Below are 17463 nucleotides of genomic sequence, written 5' to 3'. Positions count from 1 at the left end.
TGTAATACATACACAGTTATATACACACATATATCTCAAATGTTGGCCTCTCAAGGCATTGGGAGGGAGGGAAACAACTCAGAACTCAAAATATAACAAACAAACAAACAAACAAAAAAAAAATATATATATATATATATATATTTAAACAGAATGGGTTTCCTCCTGGGGATATTTGAGCAGAGATGACCACTAATATATGTTATGGAGGGAAGTCACTGAGGTCTCTTTCAGTACAAATTCTGTGATACTCTAATCATCAGTTATTTGGATAAAACTTATGCATTTCTGAGTATAGAAATAACTTACTAATCAGAGAAGTCTCTTAGCTGAGGTCTTTTTTTATGTCTTTATGGTTACAGAATTCACAAAATTTAGAGTTCATCTACTGATTCAATACACTGAAATCAGGTTGGGAAAAACACACCATTTATACCCCACTAAAAGCATGAATACAAAGAATAAAATTCTGTCACATTGCTTTTCCCCCCTTAAGTTATTGGTATGTTACTATGCAGACCAGACAATGGTAGTTTTCTTAATTGGGAGTTCAGGTTTTGCCTTTGACACAGGATTTTGTGACCTTAAGCAACTTACCTAAATTCTCAGTGCCAGAGGCCAATTTTCTAGACTTAAGTTGCATAACAGTTGGTCTTCTGTTTTGGAATAGGGAGTTTCTTCATTGGGAGTTCTCTACACCTGTTAAATCACAGCCAATGAAATTAGTTCAACGAAAAAAAAAGCCACTTTAAGATAAGCTTTAAGCTGTAGCCAAAATGCAACTATCTAATCCTGCTAATATTTACTTAAACCAAGGCAATACATTCCCTGTGTATTTGCTTTTCCCAGAGATCTATATTAGTGGTGATTGCATGCTTGTAAGAAATGAAATTCTGGACTTTAATTCAAAAGTAAATGTTACCTTTTTATCTGTATTCTTTCTATTATGTTAAATTGCTGCTTATATATACCCAGTCACAAGGCCAGGATTTTCCCCAGAAAAGTAGAAGCATTGGAAGACCCCAGTTGGTAATTATTTCATGGTCTCTTTAATGGATCATGAGACTTGTGGGCCTGCACACAAATTGGAAAGCAGTTTGATTCATCTTGGATTCCAAAGGGTATAAATAGAAATTCTTCAGTCATTTTTCACGTCCAAGTCTTTGTGACCCCAGTTGGGGTATTCTTGGCAGGGATACCATAGCAGTTCACCACTTCCTTCTCCAGCTCATTTTACAGATGAGGAAACTAAAGCAAACAGTTAAGTGACTTGCCCAGGGTCACACAGCTAGTGTCTGGGGCCAGATTTTCACTTAGGAAGATGTGTCTCTAATCTGTCTACACAGAAAGAGAGAAATAAATTAGTTGATATTAATATGACCCAATGTCAGTCCTTCCTACAGCTATGAGCTTTTTGAAATATTTGCCTTATACTCCTATACAAATAACCTATAGAAATGAAGATGACTTAGTAGAAATTGAAAGTTCAGAAAGTATTACAGATGCATCAGTTAAACACACAGCCATGGAATTCTCATTTATTAAGGACAGGGACTGGATCTGTGATTTCTGAGAGCATGCTTGATGAGGAACTCGTTGACAATGTGATTTGGTGTTTTCTCTGTAACAAAGCCTTAGAAAGTTACTTGAATCACTTAGAAGTCATAACTTGTCCAGGATCATGAAGCCAGTACATGTTAGAGGTGGGACTTGAATGGAGATCTTAATGGCTTTGTGGCCAGTTGTGTTCACTATGTATGCTGTCCCTATAGACAAATTACCATTTTAAAGCATTTGCTTTTTTCCAAAACAATTATTTTCATTTTTATTACAGTATGGAACTGTTAACTTAAGATTTCATTCTTTGAATATAATATTAATGCAATTTTGTGTAAGCCAGATATTCAGACTAGTAGCCTTTATGAAAAAATGAAGGAAAAAGCCTTTAAATGATTTCCATGTACTTGGCACAAAATGCTGGGGATACAAATACAAAAGTCCCTGCCCTAAAGGAGTTTGCATTCTAATAGGGAGAGATCACACATATGTGCATGCGTGTGTGTGTGTTAAAGAAATAGGGAAAGGATTTGATCTACAGAGCAGTTGACATGCCCTTAAAATTTGATTTGATTTGATTCCAGGGCAAGGAGCAGGAAAGGCAGGGCAAATAGAAAAATGACCAGGTTTTTTCATGGAAAGTGATATAGCTGGAAGCAGCTCAACTAATGCCAGGTTTGATGCTGGAATGGAATGAGGAACCCATGAACCACTGAACAGTTAACAAAAGGAGATTTACTTTGTCCTAACATGGCAAGGATACAGTGGACACATCCCTCCTTGTCTCCATGTGAAAACGTGTGGTCATCTGGTGAAGGACATGGTGACTGTGCCTTTTAGTGCCTTCAGGTCACCAGGAAGTTGGGGCCAATCTGGTTCCATCAGCTTCGTCATTTTAGGGTAAATTAATCCCTAAGTGTTAGGGAAGGAGGAAAGAAGAGAGGGAATAAACATTTCTTAAGCCCCATTACTTTCTAGGTGCTTCTAAGATCTGATTTAATCTTCATAGAGAAAACTGAGGCAGAGTGACTGGTTCAGGGTCACACAGCTATAAATGTCTGGGGCCAGATCGAACTAAGGTCTTGATTCTAGGCCTAGCATTCTGTCCACTCTGTCATCTAGCTACCCAAGGAGGCCTACAAAGGGTTGAGCTTCCCTGTGTTATGGATAAGGGGAAAGAAAGTATATTAGAGGGGACAGCTAGGTGGTGCAGTGAATAGAGCACAGGCCCTGGAGTCAGGAGGATCTGAGTTCAAATCCGGCCTCAGACACTTAACACAAAACTAGCCATGTGACCTTGTGCAAGTCAACCCCAATTGCCCTACCTTTCCCCCTTCAAAAAGAAAAAAAGTATATTAGGGAAACAGTGGTAAATATTGGTCCCATCACCCCTTGGTGTCAAGATCCTAAGGGTCTTCTAGAGAATCTTCTACCATTTAAATGCTAATAGGACTCAACAGACTGACATCCTTCCTGGCATGGGCAGTACTGAAGTGGAAAGAAAAAAAGCCAGCAATCCTTTGGAAAGATCAAGTCTCGACAGTGGTCAGTGTGGTGGTTGATGTCAAATCTGTGTGTCTCTTCCTGCAAAGTGGTGAAGATGCCACAGAGCAGCAACAGGAACATCACAGCCATAGCACGGACACTTCTGGTATAGTCAATTGTTGTCCATGATATGAGGGTCATCTGCAGTAAAGAGGATAAGAGGTCATAAGCCACTTGCACACAATCTATGCTAGGATTTAAGTTGATACTGAGGTTCTCTCTGCACTGTCACCCACTCAGCATTCTGCTCTCTGTATCTTCTCCTGAATGGTCCAAATGGGGCAGGGACTTTAGAGGGTACCTTAGGCGTGGGTGAAGTTGAAGGGCTCCTAGTGCCTGGCCCTATGCAGTTTTACTAGCACTCCCATGGACTGGTCATCAGATGCCAGGAGCCACATCTTTTAACTTCCTTCTGGAAAAGGGTACCTTTGTCCTTGTGATAGTAATGGCAATTAAAGATTCCCCTGTATTGGCTTGGTTTTTAAATTGATTGTATTAAAACCCAGAGCTTGTTAATCGCACCTGTGGGATGGACTTTTTGATGTGAAAAGAAAGTCCTGACTGGGAGGAGCTGATGACGTAGATTTGGAGAGACAAGAAAGAGGCGGAAGTTCTTTTTGGAAGCAGCACCTCGTGGAGAGGAAGAGACTAAGAGATTGCTGGTGGCCGCTTTGAATTGCCCTGGACTTTTGAGACCTGCCCCCTGAGCTGCCAAGGACTGAGGAGACATGGCTGTTTTGCTGGTACTTTGTCTGTCTGTTTTGATGTTATTTTGCCAGATTTGTCCACTGGTGAAAGACTGTCCTGTTGAAGAAGTCCTGGAACCTGGCATTTGGTTAAGAAGGCCTGAGACTGTCCTGCAGACAGAGAGTGAATACTGTCCACTGGTGAGGGACAGTACTGAGAGTGAATACTGTCCACTGGTGAGGGACAGTACTGTTGTTGCAGGGGTCTGGAGACTGTCCGGCAGACAGAATGAATACTGTCCACTGGTGAAGGACGGTGCTGTTGTTGCAGGGGTCTGGGAGCCTTTCTGTTGGTTTAGAAGCCCTGAAGAAGGATTTTCTTGTTGTATGTTTACAGAAATCCTGGGAGAGGGCTTTGCTAATGTGTTCAGGGGTTCTAGGACTGTTCTACAGACAGAGGATAAATTCATGAAGGGACTGGCAATGTATCTTATGGCCTTGCTAAGCCTTGTCTCCCCAGGAACTAAGATTGCTGAGAACTTGCCTCGTGTCAAGATGAAGAAAAGACCTCCATTTGGGTATTAAGTGCTGTGTTTAAACTTGATGTAACTCTGGGGTAGATTCAATTGTGATCCAGGGGTGGGGAACTTTTGACCTTTTTGTGTTCTATGGTTGAGCAAATGAATGTATTTTACTTATGTTTGGAAACTAATCTCCATTTGAGAAGAGGGGCTTTGTGGTGGACTTAATTAAGGTATAGCCTAGGGGTGGAGAAGTATTTGGAACAGAGACTTTGTAATTGATTGAATGATTGGAAAGTCCTGGGGTGGGGTAGGCCTTGGAGATGATTTAATCACACTTAGTAAATGCTGTATTTTGAATGATGTCATGTTTTGATCTTCTCTGTTCTGGGTTTGTTACTGAATAAAATAGAGAGCACCTATGCTGGTATTTTGAACCTGGGAAGTTGCCTTTGCTTGGTATTACATTACAGTCCTCTGCCCACCTACAAGGGCAGTGAGCTCGATGACTCCTCTAATTTCCAGAATGCCTATTCCCACTGACATCAGTATTTGCCCAAAGCAGTTGTTGCACCCTCCAGCTCAGATTTCACCATTAGTTCAGCCTACACCTGTATGGTTGTGTGATGAGGGAGAACTACTGCTAATATGTGAAGTTATTGGGCTAGGCTCCACCCAGAAAGCAGGATCCCATAGCACTGGAGACAGGCCAAGCTCAGGTGTAGCAGGTCTTGGAAGGAAGAAATGGGGAAGCATAATCCTTATGGAACTCTATCCTCTCCCTTGCAGATCCCCATCAGGGAACTAGATGAATAGGAAGTCCATCTTTACAAGGCCAGCACTTCCAGTGTGGTGGTAGTGGTGTTCAGTCCTTTTTTTTTTAGTTCTGTCCCATTCTTTGTTGACCTGAGTTGGGGTTTTCTTGGCAAAGATACTACAGTGGGTTTGTCATTTCCTTTTCCAGTTCATTTTTGTAGATGAGGAAACTAAGGCAAACAGGATTGACTTGCCCAGGTCATCCATCTAGTGTCTGCAGCCACATCTGAACTCAAAAAGATGAGTCTTCCTGACTCCAGGCCTGGCATTCTATCCACTGTACCACCCAGTTGATCTTGCCAGTGTAGATACTCTAATAAATTTAGTTGACTGTGTTAAAATGCAGTCTCAGAGAGCTTATTCAGTCTGTGTCAGTCAGCTCTGGAAGACTGCTTAGCACTGGCTCCATCAGACCACTGCCTCAGGAGCCACTGCTCCTGCCTGTCACCAGGTTTCTAGGTGGCCCACTCTCAGGGGAGGGAGTTACCCTCCTGGGGGCAATGATAAGACACCTGGGGCTTCTTTTTTATTATAGCTAGTGGGAACTTCTAAATTTCTCTGCGAAGCTCAACCTACCCTCCAGTTTCTTGGCTCTGTTAGCAGGAATTGTTATCTCTGGGTCAGACCATAGGAAAGGTGCCTGCCTGACAGGAAGAAAACTCTTGTGTTTTAGCTGTCCCTCAACTTTCATTGCATGGCTCCTGAAAGCCTCTAATTGCTGAATAATGCTGGCTATTTATACTTGCAGTCGAACTTATACTACATGTGACAGTCTCCTCCAGGGCAGCCTCCTCCTGCATCCACTGAGCATATATATCCCTCTGCATGAGTGGGAGCCTGCTCACTATCCCATAGAAAGGATTGTCCATATGTGACCAGGAAGACTCTTGGGACAAGGTGCTGTGTAGTATCCATTAATCACTCCCCTCCCCCATATTTGCAAAGCTCTTCCCTCAATCAAAACACAAGTGATCATTTCAACCCAAACTGGGCAACTACACAAAACCCTCTCAGTTCCAGTCTGATGTTAGTTCAAAATAAGGCACTCATTGAATCACTGAACAGTTAACAAAAGGTTAATTTTGCCCTAACACAGCAAGAATATGCAACTATGATACAATAGCACTTACTCATTGTGCAAGACATGGTGCTGACTCAGGTGGTCTTCAGAAATTCAAGTCTGAGAGCCCCAAACTGCTTGTGGCAGGCTGGGATTTTTTTATGCTTTTAGGTTACCAAGGAAGTTAAGACCAATCAAGTCCAGAAGACAGTTTGATCTCCTTTTAGGGAAAGCTAATCCATAAGGACTAGGGAAAGAGGAGGGGCCTAGGTGGAAGAAAGAAGCTGTGAAAAACTGATGTTAGACTATCCCAGACCATGGCTAGATAGAATAGGCTAGTTATATTAGAATTCTGTCACTCACCAATCAAAATTGCTTAGCCGGGGTTAAGAAGGCATTTTTTAAAGCAGTTCAGTTCAGAGGGGCTGTTTCAGGTAGGGAAAAACAGGAAAGCAAGATGGATAGTTGGACAGGATATAAAGCACTAATCTGGTCTGGGGCCAGTTAGACATAATTAATAAATCTATCATCTATAATAAATTTTAAATGAATAAACCCATAAATAAAGCCACCAGATCTTTTCTAGCATGTGTTTTTAAAGGCAATTTGAGTTTTCTTCTCAGGCATTTCAAGATGACCATCTTAATGAAAAAGGAAATTGCAGCTAAATGAAAGGAAAGCTCATAGGTACTCCTTTAAGAGACAAAGGAAGTTGGCAGAGTGGCTTTTTTCCCCTAATGCCCAAAAGGTACCTCCCCCCCAAATTTATTTCATGGAGCATTTGGTCATCACATATTGCAATTCTAATGATTAAGTATTTGTAAAAAGGCTGTCATGAAAATAACTGCATCTTGCACACCAACATCAGTTGATGGGAACAAAGTAGTCAAGAAATTCTATTAAGGCTGTCCAAACAAAATCAACATATACTGACCTGTGGTAATTTCAACATGAAGGTAGGAAAAGATAGTTTATGAGAAAGAAATCATTTAGCCATACTGACTTGGTCCACTATAAATGCATATAAACTAATCTCCAGTGGGTTTTTACCACAGTAAGGCAAACACTCTCTTCCCTAATGCATTCACTAACTCACTCCGAATAGAGGCTGTCTAAACAATCTTTCCTTAAATCTCACATTCTTAGCTGAGATCTACCCCTCCATATTTCACCAAAGACTCCCCCTACTCCCCCTTTCATCTCACATCACTGAGACATCTTCCTGAATTCTCCTTCACTCCAGTTTCTGATGAGTGGGCCCTTTTCCCAGCCAAGACCAATCCCTCTACATTTACTTCTGATCCTGTCCCATCCTCTCCAAATTGCTACTATCATTCCCTCTGTCACTTTCAATCTCTCCATATCTACTGTTTCCTTCCCTGTTACCTTCTTCATGTTTAAAAGACCTTCACTTGGGGATGTTCATCAGTTGGGGAAAGGTTGAACAAGTTGTTCTTCATGATTGTGATAAAATACAACTGTGCTATAAGAAATTTCTGAGGCAGGATGATCTCAAAAAACCTGGTAAGACTTACATGAGATGATGCAAAATAAAGTGAGCAGAATCAGGAAAGCGTTGTATATGGTAACAACAATATTATATGATCAACTTTGCTATTCCCAGCAATACAATGATTTAAGACAATTCTTAAGGACTTATGATAAAAAATGCTATCCATATCAAGAGAAAGAACTGATGGATTCTGAATGCAGATTGAAGCACACTTTTTCTTTACTTTTCTTGTTTTTTTTACTTTTGTCTGTGTTTTCTTTCACAAAATGACCAATATGGAAATGTTTTGTATGACTGCATATGTATAAATTATATAGAATTGTTTGCCTTCTCAAATGAAGGGGAATGGGGAGGAAGGTGAGAATTTGAAACTCAAAAATTTTTTAAACAATTAAATTTAAAATTAAATTAAAAATTAAAAAAATTTTTACATGTAATTGGGGAAAAATATTAAAAGACTCCCCCCCCCCAAAAAAGTCCCTCATTTGATCCTACCATCGCTTCCTCTGCTAAAACACCTTCATCTACACTAGTGACTACTTCCTCTTCTCTCTTCTAAATCTTCTGCCATCTGGATTCCGACTTCAGCATTCAACGAAAACTGTTCTCTCCAAAGTTACCAATGCTCTTTTCTCAGTTTTCATCCTTGCTCAAAGCATCCTCTCCAAAGCATTTGATACTGCTGGTCACCTTTGAGATGCTCTCTCCTTTGGGGGCTTTTGTGACACTTCTGTCTGAACACTGTTTCCCAGGCTCCTAGGCTTCATCCAGACTGTATACACTAACCATAAGTAGCCCTCGATGTTCTATCTTGAACCCTCTTTTCTTTTTGCTATCTAATTAGTGATTTCATCAAGTTCTATTCTTCCCATTCAATCCCAAATTTATCTATGCAGGCAGATCTATAATGTTCCACCTCAAATCTTTCCTAAGTTATCACCATACCATTCAAACATCTCAAATTAGATGTCCCATAGGTATCTCAAATTCAACAAATTTAAAACCGAACTCATCTTTCATTAAAGCTCCCCAATTTCAAACTTATTTATTCCTATTAAGGACACCATGATCCTTCCAGTCACACAGAGTTGCAAATCCAGTATCATTCTGAAAGCAAAAAAGGCACCTAGCAAGCTGGGTAGATCATGTGTGATAAACTTTTGGAAGGACATAGATGAGAGTCTTATAAGACAGGTAGACATGAACACATTATTATCTGCTTTACTGAAAGTGATCTAAGCAGTTTCATTTTTACCTAAAAAATATTACAACTTAAAATCTTGGCTACTATTGTCTAATACTTTTCTATATACATGATCTTCAGGTCTAATATTATTATAAAAAATCATTAGAAGTACATGTCTGATTAAAAAGAAGCAAAATCCCAAATCAATGGGCCACATATTTAAAACACTTCAATTAAAAAACAAAGCTTATAATCAACTGCTGTGAACACTGAATTAAGTTCAACATGTTTTACTTTAAGTTGTCCTATTAAAATTGTCCAGGGTGTTATGTTAGTTCAGGCAGCAGAAGTGGTTATCTTTCATAAAGTAATTCAAAACAAGCTAGCTCCAAAGTTCACTGTAACACAGATTTCCAGTGAAAATGACCCTATAGAATGGTTCTACCAATATGTTCAAAGATAAGGCAACTAGAAATTGATTGTAATTCATGGATACAGTATTCACTATTACTGGCATCCAAACCAAGTTAGACAGAACTTTATAGAATACACAAACATTCTAAAAGATACTTAGAAATAAAAAAGCATTTGTATTCTCTTTCCTGCCCTCACTATATGGATCATATGTTTGGAAGTGTACATGAAAGGTAAATTACTTAGGACAAAGCTTTTTTTAAGAGTTTCAATGCACTGAAAATTCACAATGTTCTTTTAATCCACCAACGCTATGATGGTGCAAACAGCATACAATTTATTACTCAAGTTCTGCATGGGCACATACAGAGTTAAAAAAAAAAAATTAAACCATTTATACAGATGTTATTGATAAAGCTCATGTAACAGCTGGGTGAAAATACAAAGAATATCAATGCTAAAACACTTTAATAAATACAATGGAAATGATAAACCTTTAAAAAGTCAATTTAGAGGAGAGGATAATATTACACCAATTAAACTAATTACACCTAGAGACAAAACAAAACTCTTAGCATTTGGTAGAGTCATCATCCTACTATAGTATTTAAAATATTTAAAATGGTATCTGATTGCTTTATGATGCAGTTTGAAGCAGAGACAGCTGCTAAAATAAGCATGGAGGATGGAAGAAGCACACATTTTGATGAAGAAGCAAAAGTCTCTTCCATCAATGTCAGTTTAAACACAACAGGTGTTCAAAATGGATTTAGTGTTGTGAAACAAAAATGATTTACAAATAAAAAAGGGATTTCAATGGGAGCCTTGTGTGCTCTGGACTGGAGTAAACAACAACAAAAAAAACATTTGGTAAAAATAAATCAATCTAGGGCAACTGAAACTATGTGCAAAAAATTTTTGTTTTTGAATTTACACTGTACACAGCACTATTACAAAATTCTTTACATCAAGAAATAAAATCCTCTGAAATTCATCTTTACTGTAGAAGTTACAAAATAACCATTGCTTCATAATGAAAAGCATGAAAATATAATGACATTTTTGAATCTTAATGCAAATAAAGAATGGATAAAAGGAAAACTTGCTAAGAATGACACATGGATATAAATATTCACATTACTCATGGGGTCCAAAGTTCAATAAATCAATGAAGATTTTGTCTTTTTTTTTTTTAGCACCTATTTGAAAGTAACCAGCTGACATGATTTTGAAACTGAAATCTGATGGGTCAATATATTCCTGTGAATTACAAATAAGTATATATATATAAACCTTTGACTAGTACTGTAGAGTGATTTGTCTTAAAGCTTTATTCAAGAAGTCCTTATTATTAAAGGCAAAAAGGCACTCAAAAGTGATGGTATATTCCTGCTCCATATTATACATTAAAATAATTCCAAGAAATGTTTCATTGTTATTGTACTGCATCCCTGACAGTTCTGGTTTCCACAACCATTCCTTAGTTTCTAACGACTGTTCACAAATGAAAACTACATTGATGCCTAATACAGAAGATCAATGGACCTACACTAATGAAACGCTTACTGTGAAACTTAAAACTATGAGTTGATCAAGAGCATAGAAATGTAGTTTCTGCACATCTCAATAAGTTCAAATGTATGTCCATTAGCAGTGGAAAAATATAATCTGCTTCACAAAGTATTAACTATTAGGCCATGCAGTGATCTTACCTTTGAGAAATGAATAACTATAACTAAATTGTTTGCAGTAGCAGTCAAATTTGGCAGAATAAACTTTTGATGATATATTACAAGATAGCCTGTTTATTTGCAAAAAAAATTAAAAACTGCAATTTTGATTCATCAAAAATTGTTATTGTTGACAATTTCTCACATGCATGTTAAAGTGGATATTCCTGATAACTTACAGAAGAAATCCACCGATGACTTATTTTCAATACTCAGTACTGGCTACTAGAATTACCAACCTGCTTCCAAAATTAACTTCTTAATTTATAGTACATTTTCTCCTATTTAAATTCATGTATGTTTCTACATTTATGGATAAATTTGTTCACCTTTTCCATTTTAGGGAACCTACATAGTAAGCTTTCTTGACCTCATTTTCAATACACACCTGTGTTATGTAAAAGTGGAACTAAAAGTTACCTTTAGAACTAATTTTCCTTTTGTCACAATTTGGGTAGACCTCCCTATCATGAGCAGATAAACAAAGGTTAAATATGGTTTACCTGACAGAATTGTTGATACATCAATTAATATACAACAACCAGATGTACTTTGACATAAGGAACTTTGGTTCTTAAAAACAGTACATCTAAAAATAAGACTGAACATATCCAATCATCAACATGCTTTTAGGAGTTAAAAATGCAGCATTTTCATTTAAGATGAAATGCAAATCCAAAATACTTGATAATGGTTACTTGTTATAAAAGTTTTTAAAAAGTCTCTTAAAAAACAGGGACACCATGAACACAAAATACTGTGTCCAATGATAAAATCACTAAAACAGTAGTTGCATTAAAAATCTGACAAGTGATATAAATAAAAACCAAAATAGTGTAATTGTTTTCCAGGAAATTCATGCTTGAAAAAATATTTTAAAAGACCCACCTAGTTAACAATTATATTCAATATATAATGCAGAATATAATGCTTTACTATAAGAAAATGCAATTAAATATGTAAGTGGCTTGCTTAAAAGGTTAATGATTCGTTTAGCCAAATTTATCCAAAATTAGAGTAATACAAAAATAACTTTATTTTTCTTTTCAAAAAGAGTATGTATAGTAGCTGTTTGGTATGTGTTCAGTGAAGCTGAAATGTTACTTGTACCGACTGCTGAAATTGTGTCTTGATGTTTTAGAAAGACAAGTTCTCATAGGTAAACAAAATAGATTACCTTTTATAAAAATAATAGTAGTCTTTAAGGGTAGAATACTGCTATACTTTGAAAACATAGGAAAAGTCAGCATTCTGTAGGTTCAAGATAATAGTTTTAAATAGCAGCGGAGTGGCCTCATGGGAAAGGCCTTTTTTTTTTTTCTCAGAAGGAAATTCCAAAACTACCCTTCCCCGTTATGGTGTCCTAAAGTAGAAAAAGGAAAAACTGTTCCTGTACTTCAAGCATTTCTTGAATCTTGGTTGGGAAAGGAGGGGGAGGAGGGCCCTATCAATCAAGCATATATAAATGGAGTTCCAAGAAGTTGGCAAAGTTTGTCATTCCACAGCAAATCCACATGTTTCTTCAATGGCTGTTAGCAGCTTCTCATATAGCTTCTCATAGCTTTCATAGGGTGGAATGTCTATTCGATTGAAGCTGTGAACAAGTAAATAAGATGATTATATGAATTTATACACTGCTATTTAATGTATTGATTATGAAGTTCAAACTCTATACTAAGTTTCTTAGGCATTTTTTCTTTAGGTCTAATCACAAAGACAAAATTAAATCAATACTCCTCTAAAACAGAAATTATACCTAGTGGATAATCATTTATGATTTATGCTGAATTACTGTAAACTGTAACCTCCTGACAAAAGCAAATTCACCTCTTGCTAAGGGGTTGGCTTTTAGTACCATGTTAATACAGTCTAATTATAAAAATATTGAAGGAAAACTGAAACTTACATTAGAACCCTGTGGGAAAAAAAAGCAAGACATTTAAATCCTGTCTGATGGTAATGGCTGCATATAAATCCTTTCTCAATCAATTCTGTCTAAATGCGTAATATTAAAGAGAAAAAAATCTCTTTCATTCTCTATTTTTCCACATTAAATTGAAAAAAGTAACCTACCAAGTATGAGCTTTTGGCAGGTTGTTAGTGCTAGCATCAATCTGGTGTATTGTAAATAGTCTTGGGCCTGCAGCACCTGTAAATGAAGCCAAAGTGAAAAAGTCACTGGAAGTACATTAAACCACTGATTAGTCTTAGAATGAAATTATTATAGGCATAGTTCATCAGAAAGAGAATTCTGTTATGCTCATAATGGTCAAAAGGAAGCAATATGGTATTTGAAAGGAGATTTTAAACTTTGGGGGGGAAAAGGTCTATTCTTAACATACTATACATCTAAGCATCCTTTTCTAGTAAAAGATTTCTGAAGAAAATGTGTAATTAAAAACCTACTGCTAACATTTATTTTCTATTCAAAATTAACCTCTTGTAGGACAACCACCCCCAACCCTCACAACCCTGTAACAAATTAGCCAATCCAAGAAAAAATAATATAAATGTTGGATTCAGACAGTTGTTAGGAATTAAAGAAGGCAATTATTACAAAGAGAATTAATGAACTAGGTCAATATATGCATTCATGCTAATATGAGCAAGTAGACAGCATGAGGCAAAATATGGATCTAGATTAATTTAGACATGAACTATAGCATAGGGACACAATCCATAAAGGTACATGGAGAACAAATGTTATTTCTGTTTGAATTCCTCTTGCATAACAAAATCTAAGAAGTGGAAGAAAAATGGTAAGTTCTGTAGATAGCAGTTGTAGCTAAAAGTCAAAGAATAATTTTCCCCATGCATCCAATGTAAAAAACTATCAATAGCACTGGATGCTTACAGATTGATCTTTTTAATTTGCAAGTTAATCTGGGGGCAGGAAGATGACTCTGAAGAGTCAAAGATAAGCAAGGTGATATGAAAACTTTTGAACTATTGACAAACAACAATATGAGGGAAGAGAATCTACAATTATACTGTTAATTCATCTGTAAGGTTTCCACATCCATGAAAACATTTTCAAGTTATTGTCAGGGGTCCCTCACCTTGTAAAGCTTTAAATCCCTGCAAAGGCACTCTGGAAGATCCAGTCACAAATTGAAGTAATCGTGCTCTCCTTTCTTCATCAAAATATTCCACAGCTTTCCAGAACCATTTCACAATATTGCTGTCTGGCGTACAGTGTTTCAACCGCGTGTTTACTTTCCAGTCACTAACATCAATCTTTCCCAGCCCACAGATGATAAGCTATGTACAAATGGACAGGCAATGGTTATGATGAAAACTTCCAGTAATATTCCATATTAAAAAACATTTGCAGTATTTGTTTTAATGGATAGAAAAAACTGAAAGAGACACCTCTAGAAGCTTTATAATGAACCAGAAAAAGTCAGAGCAGGAAGGAACCTTAAAAATAATCTAATCATCTCATTTTGCATTTAGAGAAATTGAGCCAAAAGAAATCAGGCAATTTGCAAGATAATATAGTATAAAGTTATAAAAAAAAAAAAGGAACTACAACATAAGTGTACTGATTTAATTCTAAGATATTCCACATTCAATAAATTTCCCTAATATCAAAGTAAAATGCTTAAAAGTTAAAAAGACAGTACTACATAACTTATGATCAGTCTGAGGGAACATGGTTGATCCTTGTACTCATGAACCATAAAGTTTCAAGAAGTTTATCAACTAGTTAGGGAGCTAAAAATAACACATAAGAAACAATCTGAGCACAACTCTTGCTAAAACATATGGTAGTGACTCTACAGATTAAGATCCTTTAGTGTAGGACCTAAGACATAACCAATAGTTTATACTGAATGTCATACTTGAGTAGAAATAGCAAAGCTCATCAAATTGGTTTGTGTGTTTGTACATAGGCACAAACCTTAAAAAGCTATCAAAATGAGAATTATTATGTAGCGTATGTATGGAATCAACCAATCAACAATTCTTTATCATTTATGCCACGTGCTGAGCTAAACAATGGGAATCTTTTTATTCCAAGCAAAATTTTGTCCAGGCAAAAATAGTTCCAGTGTACAGACTGAGAAAGAGACAGTCTCCCCACCCCCAAGCCCTACCAAGTACTTCTTAGCTTAGCGGCAATTGCACAGCTAAATTCACTACTCATTTCAATGTAAAACTGGATCATGAAAAGTGAAAAAAGCTCCAATTTGATGACAAGTACAAACTTCCCATGGAGAAGAGAAAATTCCCAAATATCCAAGGCACACTACCAGCAGTTCTCTGTTTATCATCATTCAGTTTATTCAAAATCTGTTCTTTGAATCCCATTTGTTCTTTACCTTCTAAACACTGAACTTTTCAGTGGGAAGGTGGTCAATGAAGGGCCATCTAAAATTACTCATGTTTCCTTGAATTCTCACTATAATGGATAATAATCTTAGGCCATACAGTAATGATAAGTAGCAGCATGGTGAAATGCAAGAAAGATTGGAGCTGGAATCAGAGGATCTAGATTCAAATCCTGATTCTGCAATTTATACTTCTATGACTCTGGAGAATGACTTCCCCTCCCTAAGCTTGAGTTTTCTCATTTGTAAAAAAAAAAAAAAAGGCAGGGTTGACCTAACCCTAAAGGATCACTATGATCTAAATATTTTGAAGTATGTGTGTGCATGTGCGCACGTGTGTGTGTGTGTGTGTGTGTGTGTGTGTGTGTGTGTGTGTGTGTGTGTTGGCAGGGGGGTACAATCTGCAACAGTGAAACTCATAGAGACTATACCCAGGATGACAAAAGTTCATCTGGTCTATTTACTTTGTCTCAGACAAATTACACTTGATAAAACAACATAATATTATTAGCACACTGACCTCTAGTTCTTTTTCATCAAATGTCTTCAGCAGAGGCTGTGGTATTACTTCATTAAATCCCTTCTGCAGAGCCAGAAACTGAGCTTCAATTCCTCGTAAAAATCTCCAATTCACATAAAGCCTGTAATAAAAGTATAGAAGTCTCATGATCTAATGATTCACATATATCCAAGTAAAGCAATCAAATATTCAATAATATTACCAGAAAACCCCATAACTTTGGCAATGTTAGGTTTCCAAACATCTAGTACAACAAAATGAACATCAAAAAATCAATCACCTACATGATGTGCCAGGCATTGTGCTAAACTCTGGGGACATAAAGATAAAAATTAGAGAAAAATGAAAATAATCCTTGCCTTAAATAAGCTTATATTTTATCAGGGAAGACAACATGTAACAATGTAAATTTATAAGTATAATACACACAAAATAAATTCAGGCTGAGAGAGGTACTAGTGGCTTGGGGAGGGTACAATTTGAAGAGGGGGTGGCACAGGTGCAGAGATGGCTTCATACAACAGGTGGCCCCTGAACTGAGATTTGAAGAAAACTAAGGATATTTTAAGAGTAGAGAAAAAGGGCACATACCAGGGACAGACAGACTTTGCTGCAACAGAGAAACAGAACATGAGGATTATGTGTGTGGAAAAGCAAAAAGGCCAAGACTGAAATGTGTGTGAAGGAGAACAAGGTATAATAAAATTGGAAAGGCAGGTTGAAACCAAACTGTGAAGGACTTTAAATGCTAGAGAATGCTAGTATTTGAATAATCAGACAAAAGCACAGGCTGACAGGTGGTATGGATAAAAAATTGCCAATATGCAGAGAGAGTGAAAATCCCTCATTAGCAAGATTTCTAAAATTCTAAAGTAATTTTTTATCCTGTTTTAAAAGTTCTGACTTAAAAACAGCTTGTATTTTTCTAATTAATTGTTATTTAGAAGTTTTAGAAACCTCTTCAAAATCTGATACTAGTGATTCAGTGAACAAACATCAATTATACTATTATTTTTTTTGATGGCAATTGGAATAACCTGCCCAAGGTTACACGGCTAGTTTTTTTGTGTGGGTGTTAAGTGTCTGAGGCCGGAACCGAACTTGGGTCCTCCTGATTCTGGGGCTGTATACTATTTCTATAATGTGATTTTTCATCACCTACTTACCTCTTATAATTCAAAATTTTAAATTTTCTTTTTTCAATAAGAACATAATCAAATCATGACTTCAGAAGATTAATGATAAAATGTACTTCCCACCTCTTAGCAGAAGGGTGAATATTTTCTCTAATATTTTTTATTCTCTAATAAATATTCTCTAATATTTTCAACAAATCTTTAATTATTAAGTACCTAATCTGTGCTGGGTATTAAAGATACAAATATAACAAAATAAATAATCCTTATGAACCAGCACTGAAGAAAGAGACATTTGGTCTCAGATGTCATCAATGTATTATTTGTTTTACTTGACAACACCCGATTTTTTACAAGAAAGGGCTTCTATTTTTTTGGGGGGGAGGGAAGGCAAAAGTTAGTAGGTAGTAATTTACACACACACACACTTTCTAAAAAAATTATC

General features: G+C 36.7%; 1 protein-coding gene across 3 annotated transcripts in view; it reads right to left on the bottom strand.

Moving 5' to 3' along the window:
* Positions 1-9612: 9612 nt before the first annotated feature.
* SMURF2 (SMAD specific E3 ubiquitin protein ligase 2) overlaps positions 9613-17463 on the bottom strand; it is a 178785-nt gene continuing 170934 nt past the window's right edge. For all 3 annotated transcript variants that reach the window (XM_069063949.1, XM_069063951.1, XM_069063950.1), the window contains 4 exons: positions 15883-16003; positions 14088-14289; positions 13102-13177; positions 9613-12622 (listed from right to left, as the gene is read on the bottom strand). In XM_069063949.1, the coding sequence (XP_068920050.1) occupies positions 12523-12622; positions 13102-13177; positions 14088-14289; positions 15883-16003 (499 nt within the window). In that variant the 3' untranslated portion in view covers positions 9613-12522. The remainder of the gene's footprint in view (positions 12623-13101; positions 13178-14087; positions 14290-15882; positions 16004-17463) is intronic.

Source organism: Petaurus breviceps, unplaced genomic scaffold (genome assembly GCF_028583685.1).
Source record: "Petaurus breviceps papuanus isolate PSGF00001 unplaced genomic scaffold, PetGlider_PUasm1.0 90617, whole genome shotgun sequence".
NCBI lineage: Eukaryota > Metazoa > Chordata > Mammalia > Diprotodontia > Petauridae > Petaurus > Petaurus breviceps.
This window is presented reverse-complemented; position numbering and strand designations above follow the sequence as displayed.